Source organism: Phoca vitulina, unplaced genomic scaffold (genome assembly GCF_004348235.1).
Source record: "Phoca vitulina isolate PV1807 unplaced genomic scaffold, GSC_HSeal_1.0 scaffold25, whole genome shotgun sequence".
NCBI classification, from domain to species: Eukaryota; Metazoa; Chordata; class Mammalia; order Carnivora; family Phocidae; genus Phoca; species Phoca vitulina.
The window spans coordinates 40,676,272-40,701,526 of NW_022589728.1; the positions used below are offsets into that span (position 1 = coordinate 40,676,272).

Genomic DNA, 25,255 nt, shown 5'->3' on the forward strand with positions numbered 1-25,255 from the left:
GTTCTCCTCTAGGATTTTGATGGTTTCCTATCTCACATTTAGGTCTTCCATCCCTTTTGAATTTGTTTTTGTGTATGATGTAAGAAAGTGGTCCAGTTTCATTCTTCTGCATGTGGCTGTCCAGTTTTCCCAGCACCATTTGTTGAAGAGACTGTCTTTTTTACGTTGGATATTCTTTCCTGCTTTGTTGAAGATTAGTTGACCATACAGTTGAGGGTCCGTTTCTGGGTTCTCTATTCTGTTCCATTGATCTATGTGTCTGTTTTTTGGGCCAGTACCATACTGTCTTGATGATGACAGCTTTGTAATAGAGCTTGAAGTCCAGAATCAAGATGCCTTCAGTTTTGTTGTTCTTTTTCAGGATTGCTTTGGCTATTTGGGGTCTTTTGTGGTTCCATACAAATTTTAGGATTGTTTGTCTAGTTCTGTGAAAAATGCTGGTGTTATTTTGATCAGGATTGCATTGAATGCGTAGATTGCTTTGGGTATACATTACTTCAAAACAACTCCGATGTGTGTTTACTGATGACAAGACTGAGGTTCAGAGAAGTTGTGTGACATCCCAAGGTCACACAGCAATAGAAAGTCTTCCACCCCAGGAAGTCTGACTCTAGAGCCCACAATTTCTCTTCAACACTGACCTAGGCATATTTGTTAAGTTTTCTACACATCATTTTTTCAGCTATAAGATATGTGACTTTGTGAGGATCCCACACGTAGTGTTTGTTGAAAATAGTAAAGGGCTCCAGAAACGTTATTTACTATGATGTAGCGGTGAGAGATTTAAACTCTGTAGCCTTAACAGATGGTAGCTGTGTGATTGTGAGCAAGTTACTTAACTTCTCAGTGCCTTGACTTCCTCATCCATAAAATATGGTCAAGAATAGCACCTACCTATAGTGTTGTATGAGGATTAAGTTATTACACTAAGTGTTTAAAACCAGGGCTGCCAGTGCAATGTAAACACTGACTCTTCTCATTCTCCCTGACGTCAATCAGATACCGGTTCCACAGTTTCTGACCCCATCTTGTTTTAATTCCAGTGAACCTTGTCCTCTTGCTTTGCTTTTCAACTGTCTTCCATGGCCCTGACAACACATAACCAAAGGAGGAAAAGCCACGGTGCTCTTGAAGTCATTTCATCTATCTGCACCGTTTCAGAACCAACAAAGGGAACAGGGCTTGGGATCCTGGCTTTGATTCATGGAACGTCTAAAACGTGAGAGGTCTCTAGGACACATCCAAAGTGAAGTGTTGATCTCCACAGTATGTTGTAGTGGAATGTGAGGCATAAAGACTCAGCCAGAAACTTCCTACTGATTAATCGGGAGCTTTTAAATCAAGAGTTCAATGTATACAATGTGATAGTGGAATGTGCTCGTCCGGAAACAAGCAGGGGAGAGAGCGAGTCCCCGATCCGCCTCAGCAAGGCGTGTCTGCTTGCACACAACTGTTCCAAATTTGGCACAGACTCCAGCATTTCTACCATCATTGGCTTAACTTGACTGTGGCACTTTTGTTTTTCTTAATCCTTTCACATGCGGGGCCATTTTATGATTCCCATCCACTGGAATGTTCCCCATTCCACCTCCCAATTCCTGGGCCTCACATTTAGAAGTTTATTTTTTTGGTCTAAAACTGTATTTATTTAGTCCTAATTTGTTCCATTCTCATTTTTCGGTAAACCGGGCAGATGTATTTGCTACTCAATTAGAGGTTTCAACCAGCATAAGATCAACAGAATTTCTACGCTAAGTTGGAAAATTCCATTTAAATGCAAAGAAACCTAATGTTTTAATCACCAGCCTTATCACTGGTAAGCATACTATTCCTATGGGTGTATGTTTATTTTAATTTTTCAAGTTCTCTGGAACTCCACATTCAAAGTCAGAGAGGAATATATATCACCATGACCAGATTAAGTGGGATGCAAGGACTACACAGGATGATTCAAACATCCTTGGTTTATCTATATAATAAGTCTTTCCTTTCAAAAGCTCACCCGATTTCAGCAAAACAGAGATACCCAGGGCCACCCAAACCTAGTGAATCAGAGTCTCCAGAGATGAACACCTTGTATCTGATTGAACAAGCTCCCAGGTGATTCCGGCACATATGGAAGGTGAGAACATGGCATAAAACATTTTCTGTTTCAGAACGGATCAGCCCCGAGCCACTGCAATTTAAGGCTGAAGGAGCAAGTCATGGTCTAGGTCAGCAGGGCAGTGGTTTGGCCCTGCTCTCAGGAGAAACCCACAACCGCCTTGGAGGAAGGGGATGTAGTTCAGCAGAGATGCAGGAACCTTCCCCAAAGCTGTAGCCCCCACAGGAAACAAGAGCAACCGGAAAGAGCACCGCTGCAGCCCGGCCAGCCTGCAGGTGCACCCTTGCCGGAGAGATGCCGGTGGATCCCCCCCTGCACCAAGCCAGGAAGGTGTGAGCACTTCCCTCCCCTTCGGTACCTTTATCATCCTTCCACTAGAAGATATTCTGACAATCGGATCCAGTGAACTTTCCCACCCACCTCACCTTCCCTCCCATGTCTATCGGTGTAGCCCCTAATCATTCGTTACTTTTTTCCTCACCTATTTCGGTGGCCACCACTTGCACCCGATACACACTCTCAGCTTCCCTGTCGAGCCGAGCCACAGTAGAGATTTCACCCGTGACGGGGTCAATTTTAAGCCAGCCTCTGCCATTGTCTCTCAGGGAATAACTTCATAAGGCGAAAAGAGCAAAAGAAAACCCACATTACTCTGTGCGAAGATGCGAAGATAGTTTAAGATCATTATGCTGTTCTAAGAGCCTCATCCCTTGCATATCCCTTACGGCATATTTAAAGGATCATTATTTTATATTATTAATGCTTTACTTGCATACCGTCCACCTTCAAAAGGAGGATTTGCGCATCCTTACAGAATCGTAGTTATATTTGTTTTATTAAAAAAGGTATAGTCACAAACTCCAGAGGAAAAAAGTTAAACTTTCCTGGAAATCAAAGGATTCCAATTAAAACAACCTGGAAGCATCTTTGAAAACTGATTAGCCAACCACTCCCTCTAAGAAAACTCGGACACCCAGGGGTGGAGATGTTAGGTGAATGGGTGGATACTCAGAGGCTGCTCGTGGCACAGTGAATTAATTGCTCATTCTACAAACATCTACTGAGTGCTTAGCAAATATCGCGCATTAGAACAAGAGCGGAGATTACCCAAAAGGGGGGCGGGGAGCTCTTAAGCCAGTGGAAGAGACAGACACAGAAATAGATAGTTCCAATAAAATGTGGCAAATACAATGAGAGGGGCCCTGCGGTATCCCAGAGAAGTCTTTCTGAAGCCGGAGATGTTAACTAAGGCAAGAAAAAGAATGCTTCAAGAAGGAACAATGTGTGAGCTAGTGCAGAAGAGGCCGAGGACTAGCCTGGTGGTGTGGGGGAGTCGAGCATTCCAGCCGTGTTGGGATAAAAATGGGAAGCAGTGGATGGCAAAAGATGAAGCCAGGGAGGTGGAAAGAGCCAGATCATTGGAAGCAACAGGCAGCAACAGAATGCTGTTAAGCAGGAAAGTGTTCTAGTCATATTTGTGTTTTCAGTGGAACTCATTGGCAGGTGTACTAGAGATGAATCTGAGATAAGACTAGAACCACCAGAAAACCAATTAGTGCAGCCCTTTGGGAAGGAATACAACATAGCCATAAGGATGTCCATGTCTTCAGACCACAGAATACCACCTCTGGAAATTGTCCCCAAATAAAAAACAATTTAATTGAAGTTAGAAAAGAATTACATTCATACATAGATTCAAAATATTTTATACAATAAAAAAAAATACTGGAAACAACCTACATGTCCAAAAGCAAGAGCATGATTAAAAAGTCAGGATGTGTTCTTTCATCAAATTAATTTTTTTCATAATATTAGTATGATCTATATGCCAAGCACTGTTAGGCTGTGTGTACGGGTGATGAAGAAGAAATCCTATGTACTTGGGATTTCATTCTGAGTAAGATGGGAACTCTTTGGAGGGTTTTCGGAGGAGTCCTATGATCTGATCTACTTTTTTAAAGGACCACTGGGTGCTGATGGATTATCAGTTTGCCGAACTGAGAGAAAAAGAATGAACTCAGGCCAAAAACTTGGGAGTCATCCTTAATTCTTAACTGACTTATTACTAGCATCAGAACTATTGATTGATTATTCCTCATTCTTGAAACCCTCTTTTCATTTGTCTTCTTACAGGACACTCCCCTTCTCTGTCTTCATCCTCATCTTCCTGATTTCAATTTAATAGTATTTTTGGTATACCTTTTCGTCAATCCAAGAACTTTTCTTAAATGTTTTTGTTTTGCCCACTCATAAACTCAAATTTTTATTTACTTGTCTTTGATGATTTTTATAGCATTCTCATGAAGAAGGCAGAAGCATTTGTTAAACAATACATGGTTGTAAATTATAAACATTTTGTGCCCCATCATACTTTGTGACTCTGATGTATACAGCAGTATCTACTCTAAACCACACAGCGTAGCCCCCACTATTCTTTCTCTCTTCCCTTTGCCTTTATGGGACATAGAGAATGAAACAATAGGTAGGAACTTTACTCCCTGACAAAGAAAAAGGTCTTAGAGGTGATTTCACATGCCTAAATGACAGCTCACTGGGAGGCAAGACTCCCCTGAAATGTTTTGAGAAATTTAAGGAATTGGCATTCATAACCATATGCAATGGGTTAAGCCAATGGTTTAAGCTGAAGTATTCGTTATGCCACAGACAGTAGTGCCAATGTGATAAAACAGAAGCAAAATATCCGGGCTCAAATCCTACCTATGTGCTTATTAACTATACAATCTTAAAGAGGTTATCGATATTGATGTATACACAACATATATATCTTGGGCAAATTATCATTGCACATGTTTAAGACAAATCTGTGTAGGTCCTATTGCACTGGGGAAAAAATGATTGAGAATTGCTAAGATGGAAAGATTTGCACATTTTGTTTAACCACCTCAGCCTGAGCACTAGCCTCTCCAGGGGTAGGCTCTGGAATGAGTCTTGTCACCCCAGACCTGTTGTCTGGAGAGCCAAAGAACGTAGGCACTCTACATCCAGAAGATTCCCTTAACCCTATCAAGTGGGTGAGTCTGTCCAGTTGGGCTTTTGCTTCATTCTCTCTGTCTAGAAAGAACTTCAGTCCACCTTAGGGGTTGGACAGCAATCTCCCCCAAACCCTGGCTCCCATGCCTGGTACAGACACAGAGCCTGGCTTTAGGCAGCCCAGTCTTTGGACCCCATCTCCTGAACTCACCAGCCGTCAGCTGGGATTTGTGGTGAGTGGGCTGGGATGGAAGCTGACATGCTTCCCACTTGCCTGAGCCTGATTTCTCATTGATGCTCCCAGGGTACTGACGACTGTTGGAACCAAGGTCATGTCCACCCTGTGTCCTGGGATACAGCTTCAGATCACCGGCTGCTTTCTTAGAGGAGAGCCCTGGAGTCAGACCAGCTTCTCTATCCCTCCCAACCCTTCCTCCTCCCCACTGGCCATGGTCCCAGCACAGCTGGGCCTAACCAACACTGCTCTCCTCTACCTTATATCCAGATTTTCCGGATCCCTGGCAGTCACATTGCCCACTTTAGTGCCTATAGCCACATCTTCTCTGACTTTTGCTTGGTATACGCGCTCGGAAAATTCTGGTACTTCATTCACATCTGTCACAATAAGTCTGAACGTGGCAGAAGAGCTGGTGTTGTAATTTACACGAGACACCAGAGGCTCAGGATTTTCCGCTTGGAACACAATATCGTGAATGGCTGTTGTTTCAAAATCAAGAGGCTGTGTAGGGGGAGAAAAAAGAGGAAAAATTAATTTGGGGGATGATTGGCTCCCTTAAAAGATTCATTCCCAATGGTCCTTTAAAAACGTTCTTACAGGGGCGCTTGGGTGGCTCAGTCAGTTAAGCGTCCAACTCTTGATTTCAGCTCAGGTCTTGATCTCAGGGTCGTGAGATCGAGCCCCACGTTGGGTGTGGAGCCTGCTTAAGATTCTCTCCTCTCCCTTTGCCCCTTCCACCATACACTCTCTCTCTTTCTCTATAAATAAATAAATACTTTCTTACAGAGCAGCAGTTCCCAATTTGGTGTCAGCAAAAACCTGCTTGTCAGAATGATAACAGAGCCAAAGTCTTTGCTGCAGGACTTATCAGAGCTTTCAATATGCTAGATGCATTATGACTCTCCTAGAAGAGGAAATCAATGCAGCGTCCCTTAAATTTATGTAACCCTGGGATACTTCATTCATTGAGCAGAAACTTACTAGTTCTCTCAAGAAAATTCTCAGAAGACAGCTAGGGAAAAGCTTATATACAGACATCCACATCGTATAGAGAATGATTTCCCAGGGACCTCCGAATCCAAACCCCAAAATAAAGAACTTACCTGCATAAAAGGTAGGAGAGGTTAGCAGAGAAAATCGAAAGAGAGAGGGTCTGCTCTTGTGACAGCCTATGCTGGACAGAGCCAGGAATCAAGAAGCAAGAGACCAACTTGAGTGCAGTATGAGGAAGAATCTAACAGGGCTACCCAAGACAGAAGGAGTGGCTTCAAAAAACAGTAAATTCCCAACTCTGGTACCTTTCAAGAACAGGCTTAAACAACGTGTGACAGGCCAGCATAGAAAGGACTTCCGTAGCATTTCAGCAACTGGTTTTATGTGACTTCTAAGGTCTCTCTCAAGACATTGAGTCCATGATTCTATGAGGGGAAAAAAATCCTAGTCCGAAAGGCCTGCTGAAGAGGAATAGCCCCTAAAGTTGGGCTTCTCATCTGGGATTAAAAGGCTTCTGGGAATCCGTGAAGCCCTAGAAACCAAAATCTAAATATTTATACTATGCGCACATGTGAGTTTTTTCCTAGGGAGAGTATACAGTCACGGTCTCAATGGTACCCAGGACCTCAAAAACAAAGGAACCAAAGTGAAGCCCAGAAGGTACATTATGGATTGTGGATTGTGGATTATGGAAACTACATTATTTGATTCACTCTCCCAGGCCTATAAGACCCAGGATCTCTTGGTGAGATGTCAGTCTTTTAACTTTAGTTTATATCAGTTTCTCATCGGTTGAACAAAAATGGTAATATCCATTCATGAACAGAAAAACTCGTGGAGGATTTGACACATGATTGCATTAGCTTGGCCTGCCCTTCCCTAACATCTGAAAAAGTTCTCCCCCTCAGGCAGGAGTTGGCTCAGTGCTGTCCTCTCTACAGCCAATCCCCATCTGCTATCTCCAAATGGACAAGCTCCATGTCCTCTGTAATCTCTCAGTTTCTGACTCAAGACTCTAATTGTTTGGTTATCTATTTTAGATCCTTACTAAGCATAAGCTCTCTGTGTTATACTGATCTTTGCTTCTCCCCTCTTCCTTGGCACACAGTATCCATCGTGTATCATCAGTCAAGAAATAGAAAGATGAGAAAGACTCGGTCTTCGTGGGCCCTTGAGGGCTCCAGTGGAAAAGACATTCCGGAGAAAATTCCCACTCTCCAGAAACCCCTCTCCTCCATGCACACACAAACACACACAACATCACAACGCAATTTCTAGCTCAAATAGAAAGTACGATAGAAAGGTTGTTCATATGGAAGAGAAAGAATTATGTGTGAAGATTCAAGGCCATTTGAGTTAGAAAATAAGAAGCAATGGACAGGATATAATATAAAGGATATAAAATTTTGTAAGCCAGATGAGATGTAAAAAAGAGGTTGCTCACAGAGATAAGCACCCACTGTCTGCAGGCCATGGCCCCATGATGACATTTTGATCACCACCAAGTGGTCTGAGGTCTCCCTACCTGGGGGTGGGATGCAAGCTGGAGCTTTTGATTCCCAGAGACCCACTCTTCATCTCGGGGAATGAAGGCAAGGGCATCAAACCGAGAAAGCCTGGTAGTTGGAACAGAAAGACAGCAGCCCCCAGAGCAAGCCTGCACTGTGGACAGAGGAAGCACTCTCTGCTCCTTGCTGGTCCAGCCAAGCCCAGGCTCAGGCAGGCAGCTCCACTCTCTGGGTGCTCAGACAGAAGAGGTGCATCCCATCCTCACACCAAACAGATCTTCAGGGGCCTCCCTGGCTTTCCCCTCCCATCACTGCGGCCCCCAGAGGTGGGCGATAAAGAAATGAGACACTACGTCTGCAAATGGGAAGCAGCCTGTGTCATCAAGATAGAATGCGTGAGGCTGAGACAGAGAAGACTGTGCATCCAGCTAAGGAGCTGGAACGTCATCCTTGAGGAGCAAAGGGAGGCACAAGGCATAAGAACTGATGTGGTCAGATTTGTGTTTTAGGAAAATAACTCTGGGAGCAGCCACGTGAGGGGTACCCACCCTCGACTGGGAGACCAGTTAGGAGAGGGAGTCAGTGCTCCTTAAACACATACTGAATGGAAGAACAAAGGAGAAAGAAGCAGCCTGCCATTGATCAGAGTGCTTAACTTTCACGCCAGGAAAAACACTGAGCCAGATCTTCCAGGGAAAAAATCAGAAATGAAAGATGCTAAATTAGCAAATGATCATCAGCAGAACTTAATCAAGGAGAAGCCTTATCAAACCTTGTGTATCGTCGTTCATAACACGGGGATGTGCCTGCAAAGCCAAGTCAAGAGACCTATCACGGCCTCCTGGGATGGTCGTGGGTCCCATCTGATGAGATACAGTCATCAGATGAGCTCACAAAACATGCTCAGGCCACCTTTCCTCTTCACACAACTGCTTGAGTTAAATCAAACCCAGTGATTTAGATTCAGCCTGGAGGCAGAGATAGAAGTGCTGAGGGAGAGGAGTGCAGACTGGGGATATGTAACATTGTCACCAGTGATCAGTGACGAGGAAAAAGTGCGTGCGTTACTTTTCCAAATGACACTTAAGCTAGTTAAAAACAGGTCAAGGACTGAGAATTCAAAAAGACCAGCCATGATAGAGAAGTGACAACGTTTGCATTTAAAGAAATTAAAGCTGAAACAAAACCCCAAATTTCAAAAAGGGGATCCCATAGGGGAATTATCAATAAGCCAGGCAGGACTCAAAGGAATAGACTTGCTGCTCCTGATACCCGCTTGTCCCCCAGACTATCATGTTCTACTGCACAACCGGCCAGTGCTTTGGGTGGCAGTAAATATTGAGGAGGACAGCATTTCCAAAACTTGTTTAATCCTCAACATCACGTTGGAATGTGAAATAATAGAAAAAATATATATTGTTCTCTGCCCCTGATTCCTGACACTGAGCTCCTAAATCCCTTGGAATTTCCTGGGTGAGAGGAATACCTTTTTTTTTTTTTTTTTTTTTTATTTTTATTTTTTTTAAAAGATTTTATTTATTATTTGACAGAGAGAACACAAGTAGAGGGAGAAGCAGACTCCCGCGGAGCAGGGAGCCCGATGTGGGACTTGATCCCAGGACCCTGGGGTCATGACCTGAGCTGAAGGCAGACGCTTAACCGACTGAGCCACCCAGGCGTCCCGAGAGGAATACCTTTTGTTCTAATGAAGCCATTCTTGATGGGCTCCTGGGTTGCTTCGGGATGGAGGCTGCTCACCAGAAAGATCAAGCACTTCTGGCCCCACCCGCACCTCCCAGGAAAGGGAGAGAAAGCTAGAGATTGAGTTCATGATCAACCCTGTCTATACGAGGAAGCCTCCATAAAAATCCCACAAGTTCAGAGAGCTTCCAGGTTGGTGAACATATCCCAAGTTCTGGGAGAATGGGGCACCCCAACTCAAGAGTAGGAAGAAGCTCCTGCACTGGGGAAACTTTCCAGACCTTGCCCTGTGGATCTTTTCACCGGCTGTCCCCCTATGTCCTTTATCATATCCATGATACAATAAACTAGTCAATGTCCGTGTTTCTCTGAGTTCTGTGAGCTATTTTAGCAAGTGGTGGGACCCAAGGAGGGAGTCACAGAGCCAACTTACAGCCAGTCACTCCAAAGTACAGGTGACAAGCCGCGATTTGCAACTGGCTTCCGAAGAAGGGGCAGTCTCGTGGGACTGAGCCCTTACCCTGCGGAGTCTGCGCTATCTCCAGGTAGGTAGTCCCAGAATGGAGTTAAATTGTAGGCCTTCAGGCCGGTCTCAAAGAATTGCTTGGTGTGGAAACGCACACATGTAGTGTCAGAAATGAGAGATGCTAAATTAGCTCGAATTAATCAGAATTAAAATAATGCTGGACATTTATTAAGCTTACTGTGTGCCGGGTGCTGGGCTAAGAGCTATATATGTATTTTCGCGTTTAATCCTCCGGCATCCTTTTCAAGAAGGTGCCACCATTTGGCCTATTTTTACAGATGAGAGAACTGAGGCTTTGAGAGCTGACCCCGTATGGTCAAGGTCGCAGGGCTAGTAGGTGGCAACAGCAGGCTCGACAGAAACCATTTCCCTAATGGTTTCTGGGGTCAAGTTCCCAGCTCTGCCATGGCTGGGAGACCTGAACCTCATCTGCACAGTGGAGCTTAGCTGTGCCTTGGCTGGGGTCAGGGTGGAGCACTAAGGAGAAGGGATGCAGACATGCTCCGTAAAGTGAAGCGGACTACAGTCGGGCAATAGGGCTTCCTAGGCCAAATCTGCCCACAATTAGCACATTTGTAATTCAGGTGAACAGTTGCTGATAGAAAAGTGACTAAGAAGCTTAGTTTCTGGATAGGACACCAAAAGCACAGGCTGTAAAAGCAAAACTACACCAGCGGGGCTACATCAAACTGAAAAGCTTCGGGAGAGCAAGGGAAATCAGCAGCGGCATGAAAAGGCAACCTACAGAATGGGAGAGATTATTTTACAAACCATGTATCTGATGAGAGGTGATATGCATCATATCAAGAAGAAACTCCTGCAAATTGTTGGCATAAAAAAACCAAAATGACCTGATTTTTACCTAGAAATGACTAGGCAAAGGACTTAAGTAGACATTTCTCCAAAGAACACATACAACTAGCCAACAGGTATGTTAAAAGATGCTCAACATCACTACTCATCAAGGAAATGCAAATCAAAACCACACCTGTTAGGATGGCCATTATCGAACTTAAGAAAAGAAACAAGTGCTGGCGAGGATGTGGAGAAACTGGAACCCTCACGCACTGTTTACAGGAATGTCAAATGCTAGGGCTGCTGTGGAAAACAGCCTGGAGGTTCCTCAAAAAACTGAAAACTAGAACAACTATATCATCCAGCAATCCACTCCTGACTATTTACCCCAAAGAACTGAAAACAGAATATTTGCTCTCCCATGATCATGCAGCATTAATCCCGGTAGCCAAGAGGTGAACACAACCAAAATGTCAACTGACAAATGAATGGATAAGGAAAATGTGGTATATACACACAATGGAAAATTATACAGCCTTTTCAAAAGAGAAGAAAATCCTGCCATATGCTACAGCATGGAAGAAACTTGAGAACATTAAGCGAAGCCAGTCACAGGACAAATTATGTTTGCCTTCACGTCTTTGAGCTACCTGGAAGAGTCAAACTTACAGAAATGAGAAAGCAGAATGGTGGTCACCAGGAGCTGGAGGGTGGGGGAAAAGGGGAGCTGCTGTTCAAGGAACATAGAGTTTCATTCTTGCAAGCAAAAGAGATCTAGAGATGCTCTACAACAGGGGCATATAGAGAAGGTACACTATAAAATGTAAGAGGATAGATTCCATGTTATGTGGTTTTTTTTTAAAGATTTTATTTATTTATTTGGCAGGGAGAGACACAGTGAGAGAGGGAACACAAGCAGGGGGAGTGGGAGAGGGAGAAGCAGGCTTCCCGCGGAGCAGGGAGCCCGATGCGGGGCTCGATCCCAGGACCCTGGGATCATGACCTGAGCCGAAGGCAGACGCTTAACGACTGAGCCACCCAGGCGCCCCTATGTGTTTTTTTTTTAAACTAGTTTTAAACATTAAAAAATGATTAACACAATGGTTCAAAAGCAGTGGTAGTCCCCTAGCAGCTTAATCGCGTAGGGAATTAGAAGCCTAAGTCATACACAAGTAACCACATTATAGAGTCTAATTTATTTAAAACACTAAAAACAGTATAAATACATGCATCTGTCATAGTGAATACAGACAGTCCTAAGGGTGGCTGGTTAACATTTGGGGTATCCTAATCAAGAATCCACACCTTAGGGTCAGTTGTTGTTGAGCGTTGAAGAGATCTTAATCAGAGATGCACGCTCCAGAGGCAGCTACTGCAGGCCTTGAGCTACTAGCTCAAGCAGCACTGGAAGGTTTGTTAATTGGCAGAGTGATCTTACAAAGAGAGGAAGGTGGTGCTATTAGTGGTATCCAAGACATGTGGTTTGGTTTAAAATATACTATAATCTCTCAGTCATCACATGAACGAGAGTGTGAGGATCTGGCTAGTCCAGCAGCCTATACCCTTCAGAGTTCTAGAACTCCAGTTCTGTTCTGTCTCTGTCTCGGATCCCTTTTCTTTGGACAGTCAGACAAAATCCTTTCACTAGAATACTGTTATCACAGTGCCCGAAGGACAGAGAGCTAGGATTTCATAGGCCTAAAGCACAAATTGGATGACTGTTTTTGTGCTTGTCTGTTAATAACTGTGTATAGGACAGAATTCAATTATTTATTCAGCCAACCAATACTTATCAAACTCTCCTATATGCCAGGCAGCATTCCAGACACTAGGAATACAACCACAAAATAATAAGGATATGACAAGGATTTTGGTCAGAAGCCTGCTGGATTGTAACATACCTCCTCATGTCAAGGTTGTGTGGAAGACTACTCACAGCTCGCACCCACCACTAATCATTCGGGGTCACCAACATCTCCCTAAAGGTGTCCATTAGCCACAAATGGTCCAATTAACTTAAGTTGGCTCACAACAAGCCACCACGAGAAAATGTTGACATGTGGGAATCGTTCGTACCGAGATGGGCAGGCCTCTATCTTCTCTTAGATGTCTAGAGAGCTCTGGTCCTGGGAGAAACTGGGAGCTGTCTGCCGCCTCCTGCTGGGAAAGGATCCAGCCTGCTGCTTGGACCACCCACTGCCAACTCTGAAAACTGCCCTTTCCTTTATCTGATCCTTCTGCAATTCTTCTTCTCCATGTAGACAGCCATGAACAGGGTGGGGGGAGTCGTCCCTAGTCCTTTTCCAAATGTCAGACTGACACAGGATCCTAATGGTTTCAGTTGGTCCTCACACAAACTTCACTGCCGGAGCCCCATGAGGCCCTTTGTTGGAGGTGAAGTGTATGGTAATAATAGGATCAGAATCCCGAAACTCTGCCCCTGGGCTCACTTTGGCACTAGCACTTTTATCCCCGTGCTTCTATCCATCCTCTGTGAAATTATTCTACTTGGTCTTCCTCTTCAGCTTTCCTTGATTCTGGTCTAAAACTTTCCTCCTGAGCCTTTTCTGCAGCCTCTAGCACACCACATCATAAACCACCAACACCCAACCATGCCTACTGACCCACTATTGCTGTAATTCTGACCCCTTATAATTCCGGATATATCAGATGACATTGAGTGATGCTTCCTATCGAGTCATCTGGTAAACCATTTACATGCTGTAAAGCATAGATGAGGCAACCATGGAGAAAAAGGTCAAGATTTAGGTGTATACGGTAGGCGGTGGGAGAAGATTGAGGGAGGGCTAGAAAGATCCTGCACAAAGAAGCAGGGACTATAGTAATCAAGACTTTGGCTCTAGACTTCCTAGTCCTTACAGAAGGTAAGATAACGTGAGAGCCAGTGAGTTTAGCAATATCATAAAAGATGAAAGTAGGGGGTTGGCAGGAAGGATAGGATGAAAGGATAAGTCTATTAAACCTTGAAAGGAGATCTATGGCTGACACATTGGAGGGTCTACAGCCTTAAGGGCTCATAGGGCTCATCCAGTCTAATAGTCCACATTTGCAAAAGGAGAGGTAAAGCCCTCAGCAAAACCTCCACGCTCCCAAGATTTAACAAATAAAAATATAGAACACCTAGTTAAATTTGAACTTTAGGTAAACAACAAACAGTTCTTTTAGTAGAAGTATGTCCCAAATATTGCATGGAACATACTTTTTCTAAAAAATCGTTTATCCTATATTTTACATATTTTATATGGCAACCCTACCTCCTTCCACAAAGGTTACTTGCTCAGCAACAGACCCAGAACTAGAATCCTGGCCTTCTGTCTTTCAGGAGGATGAGAATGAATGGGTGCTCTAGGAGTCCCTCACCACACCTGAAAGGTAACGGCTAATCCACTATCTCTGCTTATCGATCCTTGCACTGTCATAAGAAACTTGATTTATAAAAAAGAAAAAAAAATCCATTAAAGAGGCTCTTTACCTTTTTAATTATGACATATCCAGCATTGGTTTGGGGATCTGTGTCAACCCCCAGTCGTCTGTCACTGTCTCCCTGTGTAATACGATACAGGATTTTAGAACTCCCAGTGAATGGCTCATCAGCATCTGTGGCCTGGATGGTTAAGATGGTGGACCCAACGACTGTGTCTTCAGCAACGGTTAGGATTCCATACTAAGAAAAAAACAGGGGAAGGAAATGAGAATGTCCGTTGTCATCAAGCATAATCTCCAAAGGGCAAATCTGTCTCTTTGGATTCACAATGAACACAAATCATAGTTTGCATCAATACTTACCAAGCATGTTTTCCTACCAATAAATACGTGGCCGTTGATTTTGACATCAGTCATCCTCGTAGACTGATATCCATTGCACCAAGAAACATGTCTCGGGGAGCTACTGGTAGGATTCTAAAACAGATTCCCCTTCTCACATCCAATACGTTTATTAACTGCAATTATTATACTAGTGATGATATAAATAAATAGCTACTATGTGTTGAGTACCTAAATTATGGCAGGCATTTTACATATATTATTTTAGTTAATCTGTAATCCACCAAGGAAGAGAGGTTAAGAGGTTGAACTTTGGAGTCAAACAGCCTGGGGATGAATCCTCAGCTTGCCACTTAGTAGCCCGGTGACCTGAAGTAAGTCACTTCATTTCCTCAAGTCTCAGTTTCATCATCTGTCTTATAGAAATAATAGCAACACAACCTATGTCTTGTTTGCTGCGGGGATTGAGAGAGATAAAGCATGTAAACCCCCTCAATGCCTGGCATATGATAAGGACTCAGGAAAGATAAGCAACAAAGCACCCTATCAAGTAGCTATACTGTCATTTCCATTTGGCAGAAAAGCAAAGGATTGGAGAGGTAAACCCCACCCAGGAGCTCACAGCTGGTGAGTCACAGAATTGGGACTCAGGCCCATGCTTGTCCAACACCAAAGCTTGTGTTCTTGCTCACTGGCCCGGACCAACCCCCACCTCTCTGCTGCAAATCTCCCAGGTCATCTCTGTTGGCGTCATGATCTTAAAGATGGTAACAGGCAGGGCCCAGGGGAGGCCTGGGGCAATGACAGACACCCACTTGCTCTCTCTCAGGTACAGTTTGCATTTCCAACTCCCAAAGCAGGATCTTCTTATCCTCAATGTAAAACCACTGTCTAGATGGAACACAAGAAAACCACAACCCAAGGAAAGGCTCGTGGAGACTGAGAAGGAATGGGCTCTTTATCTCATGCCTGTGGGGCCCCAGCGCCTGCTACCCCTTAGGTTCAGTCACACCTCTTGCCGCCCCAAACCCTCTCATAAATCAATTCCCTTTCTTTGTCACAGCTTCGTCCCTATTTTGATTTATGATCATCATCACAGGGCTCTGGGCTATCCCATAAGTGACTTCAAACATGACAGAACAATCTAGTCAAAAGGACTTCTCTCTGCTCCAGAATAGAGATCTCCCTTTTGAGGGAAGCAGTGGTAAAGCCACCCCCAAGTTTAAAGCCCAGATCAAAATAAGTGAACGTTTTTCTTGATGTTCTCTCAACTGATCTTTTTTCCCCTGCTCTTTCTGCCCAATTTTCCTAATTCTTGCAAATGTCTTAAGCACGTTCTTCTTTGGCTTAACCGAGAGGTCAGTTTTTCCTTTCTCTTTCTCTTACCCAGTTATTGCAAACAGAGTTTAAATCACCAGTATTCCAAATATTAAGTTTTTGACTAAAAATGCTTGTTTGAGACCTAGTGGTAATCCATTCACTGTCACAAAATATATAAGGACAAAATGCAAGTAGCCATTCAAATCCTTTCAGTTTGACAAAGCTTGTCATTGCAGCTTTTAAGCAAGCCCTTGGAAGAAATGAGCCATTGGGAGGAGTTTATAAACAGATGTTCCCAGATACTCCCAGTGAATGCCGTTGTTCCCTGAAGATTTCCAATGAAAATGGTGTCTGGGTTTGTTACCAGTGTACTGACTAGAAAGTTACCTTTAAGGTCTGGAATTTTTCCTAACTACTCGCTGTGTCTTTATCCCAGAAGTAAGGGTCAAGTAATACGAACACAGCAAAGATAAAACAACAGGTGAAAACTACTCACATCTGATTTTTCGAAGATGGGGATCTGGTCATTGATATCAATAACATGGATCTGCACATGACAGAGGGTTTTGAAATCTGAAAACCAAAGTCAAATCACAAAAATATTCATTAAACATCATGTGTTAAAACCAGAAATATGCAAGAAACACATTGGCAAGGGAAGTGACAGTCACAGCCACAACTCTGCTACTGACATGCAGTGTTTGTGGGGACAGGATCCTCTGCTCCCCACCCACACCCACAAGAAGGTCAGCAAAAGGAGGCTGGAGACAGCTCTGGGAGAAGCTTCCCTGGGTGTCCCACTGTCCTCCAACGGCTCCTTCCCAGGTAAGACTCGTTCCTCATCAAAACTGGTTGTTTGTTTGTTTGTTTTTTCCTGTGAAGCAACCTCTCTTTTCTAACTAGTGAAACTTATGCAACCTTCAAAACCTAGAGCAAAACTATCTTTCCAGAAAGCGTTCCCTGAGTCACCCAGCCAGCTGTCTTTCCTTCTCTGAGCACTTCCGGCACTAACCATCCTGCATCTCCACTGTCCTCCATGGTGGGAAGGTCCGGTGCCTATTCCTCCAAATGAGGGAAGAAGCAGTACAGTTAGCCCCCTTCAAGAGGCCTGGCTACCCAGACTGTGGGAGGCAAGAGGGGATCAGAAGTAGCTCATGGAACCCTGGGAAAATGACACAGGCTTTGAGGGGTGGGTTTGACAATTCAAAGATCTAGTCCGAGAGAGCAGGTTCAAGCAAGGTCCAAGATGAGCGTGGAATACAGGTGGGGATGGGGTGCCAGGGATATATCCAGAATGAGAAACAACATGACAGGTTCTCTGTTGGGGTCACCATGGCTCTAAACCATGATGTACTGTGTTGTATAATAGCTAAGACTCAGGGCTCGGGAGTCCCACTGTTGAATTCTGACTCTGCCCCTTATCAGATGTGGGAGAGCTTATCAGATGTGTGTCCCTCCAGGTCTCTGCGTCTCAGTTAGTTAATCTATAAAATGTAGATAATAACAGAACTGGGGTTCTTGTCATAATACAAACTGTCAGCACTCTCTGTGTGCCAGGCCCTGTATGAAGTGCTTTACCAGCATTACTCATTTCATTGTCATACAAGTTTCATGACGTAGATACTATGATCGTCCTCATTTAGTTCATGAATGAGGAAGTCACAGGATAGAGAAGTTAGGTAACCAGACTGAGGTCACACAACTAACTAGTGGTCAAGCCAGAATTCAAATCCTTTTGCTCCCTTTGCCTTCTCTGTCTGCTCTCCACCCTTCCACCCCACTCCGTGTCCTGGGAGGCTGACCTCAGAGACTGCATCCGGGCACCCTGGCTCCTGCCAGGGGATGGGAGGAGGGGCAGGAGGAGAGAGGTCGGGGGATAGTTCCCCCCGGCAGCCTCTTCTGTAGGCAAAAGTAGAGGGCTTGTTCCTTCGCAGAATGTTCCCTTCAATCGCCCCTTCACACCTCCGTGGAGGGAGGCTGTCCATTGTGCTTCGTGCCTCCAGTTGGTTTCCCTTAACCCTGCCCACAACCTTTTCAAATAATCTCTTCTTTAAACTCTTCTTGGTTATTCCTTGTTTCCTGCTAGGATCCCAACAGATACACTCAGGCAGTCTAACTCCAGAGATGGTGTCCAATGCACTGGACATGAGGCCAGGCTTATGATCTAATAACAATTGAATTATAATAATGGATGCTGATAAAAGCTGGGGTCAGTCTCCAGAACATTTGAGGACAACAAGAATGATTAACAATGGGTCGGGGGTAGAGGGGGGGTGGTTTCCCAGGACCTGAACTCGCTGGCTCCCAGCTCTGCACAAACCTCACTTGGGCCAGTAGTGTGGCCTCCTGGGTAGCGAGCCCTCTCCAATTTTATGTAAAACTATGTTAATTAAGCCTAGTCTCTAGGCTATATTAGTGCACAATTTAATGTTTAATTCCATCTGCATGCATATATGTTTATGTATAAATCTATTTTGTGATCTGGTCCCTGTTCTCTATAGATGTACTCACGAACATAGACAATTTGTAATCTGATTTCCACCTTATGCTCTTACAGCCTCACATTACTTCAGGTCTCCCTGCATTTATAGATGGAATTTCTTCTCCTCCATAAGCTCTGCACTATTTTGTAACTTGTCATATTCATCCTTCAAAACTCAGCTCAATGACACCTCTTCCAGAAAGCCTGACCTGCTCTCTCCTTCCACTAAGTCACTCATATCCTTCATCGGTTACCTTGTACATGTTTCTTGTAATTTATTCATTCACATGTCCATCTCCTTTATCATGAATGCTCTTGAGGACAGACCCTGGGTCTTATTCACCTGTGTATCTTCAATACCTTGAATGGTATCTCATGCAAGGTAAGTGCTCAATAACTGTTTGCTGAAAGAATGGATGGTTAATGGTGTGAGATTGTTAATACACCATAGGCAGGGATGATTTATTATACTCACTTCTGTTGTACCTCTTAACATAATTCTAGACATATATAGTAGGCCCTCACTATTTGCCAAATTACTAACTTCTAAAAAGTCTGTATTGGGGGCCTGTTAAACCCTAATTCTCTTCAGTATGTCAACATCTGTACAAAGGGGGAAATGTGAGGAGTGGTGTGAAATGATGCTCTTTTCTTCTCCATACCTATATAATCTGTGACTCCTAGCACAATGATTACTGAACTATTTGGTCATCTGAGATTGGGTGCTCATTAACTCAGAGAAAGATTGTTAACCTAGGAGTGTGTGTGTGCCCCCAAAATCAATCTGGCTCTGAATACATGTGTTTTTGTGTGTCTGTGCACAATCGTCCAAAAATGTGTGCATTTGTTAGAGAACGCACAGTTTTCATCAGATCTTCAAAGGGTCTTGTGAGCCAACAAAGATTAAGAACGACTTGCTTTGAAATTATATAGGAGTCAGGAACAATGTCTCCTGACGTCTCATGGCCAAGTGAGGGGTGATAGAAGACAGACCTTCCCCAAAGATGCATTTCTCCTCCACTTTCATACAATAGAGTCCTTAGACTCTTTCATACAGTAAGAGTCCTTGGAGTCCAAAAGGGAGAATTGGAAAATACGATTAATATTCTGGGTCATGATCTCAGTGGCCATGAGAATAGGCCTTGCCGACCTCCAATAACAGGGAACTTAATTGATGATGGCTCCCTGCTGTGTTCTGAAATCCAGCAGCACGTTTGCACGGAGGACTTGCTTCCCATGGGCTGCCCCTAGCCAGTGACTAGGCAAGGCAGGCAGGCCAAGACAGCCATGTTCTAGGAGGTCACAGACTCATTCGATGGACAATTTTGGACTTGCCAGGGACCTTGGCCAACTTTTTTTTGACTCTCTGTGGTCTATGGTACTCCCACCAGCCTTCCTTCACTCAGGGTTAGGCTTGTACTGTGGTCTGATGGCTCCCCCAACCTTCTCCGGACATCCCCCCCCATTTTTTTCTCATGGGCCTTTCCCCTAATAAAATCCTTATACATTTAATCCCCTTTTGGCATCGGCTTCTCAGAGGACCGGAACTAATATAATCATGTTGCCTGAGCTGTAACTCTGGCCTCTACCGCGTTGGACCAACTGCCTCTGTGCTCCATGTGGGTCTTACGCAGGAAGCAAAAGCTCTCGGATGGCATCCTGTAATACACCCAGGCATCAGAGCAGCCTAACAAAGCACAACTAGAAGGAAAACAGGGATTTTCACTTTTGACAGTGAACGTGATACCAACCTTTGTCAGCCACCTCCACAGTCAGGTTGTACTGAGGAGTGTCTTGCTTCTTCAAGGACTGCTCAGCTAACTGGAACACTCCTGAGTAGGTTTGGACCAGGAAAAGTCCTTCCTTGGGAAACGTGGGGATTTGATCCACAATTCTGTATCCTAAAACACTGTTGGCAGTGTTTTCTTCATCATCGTCGTGGGCAGTGAAAGTCCCTATATTGCTCCCTGTGGAGAAAGAATAAAAGGAATCCATCCATTACAGATTCTATTTAATCTACTGTATTCAAAATGGTTTCACTGGATAAGCACGTTCCTAGAAAGTGCTGTAAATCGCTTTGAGTAGCAGACTAAAGTTCTTACATTTATTTGGTTCTTCTAACTCTTTCCATAATGTAGTGTGTTGAGCAGTATATTATTAGTCTGATAGGGCCAGCATAACAAAGCACCACAGATTGGGCAGATTTAACAACAGAAATTTATTTTCTCACAGTTTTTGAAGGCTAAAGGTCTAAGATTAAGGGGTTGGCAGGGTTGGTTTCTTCTGAGACTTCTCTCCTTGGCATCTAGATGACTGTCTTCATGTGTCTCCATGTGGTCATTCCTCCAGACGCGTCCGAGTCCAAATTTTCTCTTCTTAGAAGGACATTAGTCATATTGGATTAAGACCCGTACTAATGACAGTATTTTACCTTAACTACCTTTTTACAGACCCAAGCTCTAAATAATAGTCCCCCTTTGAGGTACTGAGGGTTAGGATTTCACCATATGCATTTTAGGGGGGACAGAATTCAGCCCATAACAAATAGCATCCTACAAAAATTCATGTCCGCCTAGAACCTCAAATGTGACCTTATTTGGAAATAAAGCCTCTGCAGATGTAATTAGTTAAGGATCTTGAGATGAAATCATCCTGGACTTAGGGTAGGCCAAAATCTAGTGATTGGTGTTCTTATTAGAAGATCAGATGACACAAGACACACACAGAGGGGGTGGCCATGTGAAGGAGGAGGCAGAGACTGGAGTTATGCCACAAGCAGCGAGGAATGCCAGGAGCCACCAGAAGCTAGAAGAGGCTGGGAAGAATTAATTCTCTCCTAGCTGGCATCTTGATTTTAGACTTCTGGCCTCCGGAACTGTGAGAGAATACATTTCTGTTGTTTGAAGCCAAGTTTGTGGTAATGTGTTACAGCCGTCCTTGGACACTGATAGACAAGACAAATGGTGGAACTCGACAAGGAAAAGCCAACCGTGGCTTGCTTCTAAGCAACTTCATGCAACAACTGCCGAGACTGACCCCACCCCGCAGATAACACAGGGCAAAGAACAGGCACACATCCCCCGCCTGGCTGCGGGTTATGGCCCTATGTATTTTATTCCCATGAGTGTTTCGGTCTGGGGAGTTCCAGCAGGCAGAGGCTATGACTCACTGCTCCCTCCAGTTCTGGGTGAGTTGTAATAGGTTCTGGATCATCTTGCTCTGTGAAATGAGAATTGTGGGTTTCCAATAGGCAGCAAGAATCCCACCTTGGGGCTAAAACTTGAATACATCCCAGTTGTGGAATTAGGTTTCACCCCTTCCCCAATCAATTTGCATTCGCTGACTTACATGGAAATTTGGAGCTGTTGTCTTTTCTTTTCTTTTTTTTTGAGGGGGGAGGTAGGGAAGTTTCTATGTTATGTCTGTCATGGAGCTAGACACATGTAGACGTGTCCCGTGGGCTCGGGAGGGGGCATCATGACCAACAGGGCACAGGCGAATATTTACCCAAGAGAGTAGCAGCTGCTTTTGCTGAATCCACTACAACCAAGTCACCTTTGTGGCATGCATCTGCCCTTAAGTGTCTGTGTGTTGGGATGAAAGAGTATCTTACTGAATCCTGTGATCCTCTGGGGTCGGAGAAGCCCTGCTTTGGACCTCTCCTCTCAGCAAGTTAAGTGTAACACAGAGGACACTGTTCTTCTCCCACCTCACAGGAAAATTCCAGCTGTCAGAGGCACCATAAGGACTGTTGACATCAGTGACCAGGGAAATTCCAGCAGAGGATGCCTCTTTGGTGGGAGCAGAGAACTTTTTGGATGCGCCAGAAGGAAAAGGAGGGCCAGGTCTCTGAAGAACAAAGGCCAGGAACGAGTGGCAGCCCAAACTGATTCAGAGGTATTTACAGCAGCTCTTGGGGTACTCAGTAATACTTTAAGGAGGTGGGGCTTTTACGAGAAGCTAAACTTCCTGTATGATCACATAGGATTTGGTAACAAGTGGGATTTCAGAATTAATATTGGCACTGTTAAAACTTGGGGACGTGAGTCCCACAAGATTCTGGCTAATCAAAGACACCAAAGAGGAGAATATCAACACACTAAGGAATAATTTAGTATTTTATTGAGCTAGACAGTAAGCCCCCCAAAGGGCAGGGACATGGTTTTGTACCTCTTTTAGGCTAAATATAAAGAACAGACTCAATCTCTGTTGATTTATAAGAATTCCTGGTCCATTAAGTCTACTATTCGACACTTTGTGAGACATTGTCACAAAATAAATTCTCACCTTTACAGAGGCAAATAGCTCCCTGGGCCCCTGAACAATTTATTCTACCAACAATGACTTCCTCACCAGTCTCAGAAAACTAGTACTATCCTCTTCACAAAGGTAGGCAGCTTCTAAAATGGTTCCCAGTGATCCCCCATATTGATTCCTTGGTGTAACCCCCTCCTTCTGAGTGTGGGCTGAGCCTAGTGACTCACTTCTAATCAATGGAATATGGTGAAAGTGACGGATGCCACTTCAGAGATTACATTATAAAAATACTGCCTTTCATCTTGCTCACCATTTTTCAAGCTCTTCCTGCCCCCCCCACCAAACTTTCCCTCTGAATCAAAGGTATGCATCAGAGCTGCACTCTGATTCCTGACTCACAGAAACTGTGATATAATAAATGTTTGTTTGAAGCTGCAAAGTCTGGGGGCTGTTTGTTATGCAGCAATAGATAATGAATACACCAAATGTTAGGCCCTATAAAAGAGATTTGAGGGATCATCTGGAAAGTTCTTCAAAGGTCTTCTGCCTTCATTCAGTATCACAGACCAGAAATCTGGGACGTTTTCAAAAAGGGTGATGCCACAAGTATTTCTTGGCTATTGTCACTCATTCCATTGTTACACAACATCACTGTTAGAAGATTCTTCCTTGTAATTAACTAAAATCCTTCACGCTGTCATGTACCCCTTCCTGCTGCAGAAACATTAGAATAAAGGAAAAAGACAGGCCCTAAACAAAACACACTGACAACAGGCCGCCTATATAGGACTCCTGACAGCAAGAAAAAAAAAAACAAAAACAAAACAAAACAAATAAAACATGCACATTGAGCAAACAAGCCACAGGAGCAGGGCCCATCATGCTGCCAGAACAGCACCCACTGTGTCAAAAATGTGTAGCAAGAAGAGTAGAGCGATCAAAGGAAATGATGAGAGTGTCCACAGGCATGGGAGAGAGGATCTGCTCACAAGGACAACAGAGCCCTAAGAGTGGCAGTCATAAGAGACTGCTAACCTTGTAAGCCTCTGGAACTTGCACAAAACAACAGACAAACACATTTCGAGAAATACCAGCCTGTTCAATCAACGGGCTCATCAACACAGGGTAATAGACAAGAGTTGTCCCAAATCCAGGGAAGTCATAAAACTCCCGGAAATCCTAATGTCCTCGTAGTAGAGGTCCCCTGTACAAAACTAAAGCCACCATTCGACACAGTAAAGGGCAACACAGCAGGTCAAGAAGACTTGCAAGGACAAAAAGAGGTAGGACTCGAACTTCATCTACCAGCTTCCTGAACTATTATTTGACTCCTAGAGAGGGAGGATCAAGGGTCAAAAGTCAACTTCCATTTTTGGTGCTTACTTACTGCAAGGTATCTGACATTGGATGTAATTATTTATCTAAATTATTTAGCAAATTTCGTGAGATTTTATCTGTTACTGAGGTTGTTAGAAGGCAAATAAGAATCTATGGGAAAACCTTGCAAATGAGATAACCTTGTATATGTATTCAGGATACGGGCATAAGTGGTTACAGTGCCAGTGGTAGTGGTAAGGGTGTAGAAGGAATAGTAGTAGTAGTAGTAACAGTAATAGTAGTGGGAGTAATCGTGGTAGCAGTGGTGGTAGTAGTTATAAAAGCTCCAATTTAAGAACGCTACCCAGATATTATTTGAGCCGAAATACTGTATCTGTGTGATTCCCAAAGTGCGTTCAAATCTCTCTCCTGTGCCAGACATGCACAGATGATCCCCAATCACATTTACCTGCCCATCTTTTACCTGGTAGAGAGGAGAAAGGGATTGCGGAGGTAACATGTGGAGGACAATCACATGGCTTTGAACAGCTCCCATTTCTTACCTATATTTTCATTCTCCTGGACCTCAAATACAGTCACTGCAGATGGACATGTAGGTGGGTTATCATTAATGTCTTTAACTTTCACACGAATTTCCAGTGGGAATGAGAGCACTTGTCCAACCTCATCCTTTGCCACAGCATAAAAAACATACTACAACAGGAAGATCAGTGTTAAGACAGGACTCCTCCATCATCCCCATTAAAAGGCAAAGAAAAGAGCTATTTAATTTACCCCTCTATTTTCAATTTACTTTGAACTGGGAAACAAGAAAAAATGAAATGGGTCAGATCTGTGGGATGCTCTCTTGTCTTTGAAAGCAATCATGTACTGGGGTTCAGAACACAGTTTGGGGTTTTTGTTGTTGTTTTTAAGTAAAATCGATTCTGCCCTGAGTTGTCCATAGGCACAGGACTCTGTCTTTGTTGCCCGTGAAACTCTTCCCAGATTTACTCACCGAATCCTTTTCTTCTCGGTCCAAGGGCTGAGTCACATAAATACCTCCTTCCTGGTCAATTGAAAATGGGAATCTTGGCAGCTTCTCCTTGTCAACTAAGAAGTATTGTGCACCTGGCTCATTCCACTGCACCTATAAGGACCACAGTGAGTTGTCAGGAGAGATATATCAAGACCAAGAGAACTGGAAAGGAATAAACACTTTTCTGGTTCTCAATCT

The 25,255-nt window shown here is 43.9% G+C and overlaps 1 protein-coding gene across 1 annotated transcript in view; it reads right to left on the reverse strand.

The window, feature by feature from the left end:
• Positions 1-25,255, reverse strand: part of CDH17 (cadherin 17) — a 53,075-nt gene that overhangs the window by 9,218 nt on the left and 18,602 nt on the right. Inside the window, exons 7-13 of the mRNA XM_032421997.1 lie at positions 25,037-25,168; positions 24,582-24,732; positions 20,196-20,411; positions 16,459-16,535; positions 14,350-14,541; positions 5,590-5,834; positions 2,586-2,716 (exon numbers count right to left, since the gene is read on the reverse strand). Of these exons, the coding sequence (XP_032277888.1) occupies positions 2,586-2,716; positions 5,590-5,834; positions 14,350-14,541; positions 16,459-16,535; positions 20,196-20,411; positions 24,582-24,732; positions 25,037-25,168 (1,144 nt within the window). The remainder of the gene's footprint in view (positions 1-2,585; positions 2,717-5,589; positions 5,835-14,349; positions 14,542-16,458; positions 16,536-20,195; positions 20,412-24,581; positions 24,733-25,036; positions 25,169-25,255) is intronic.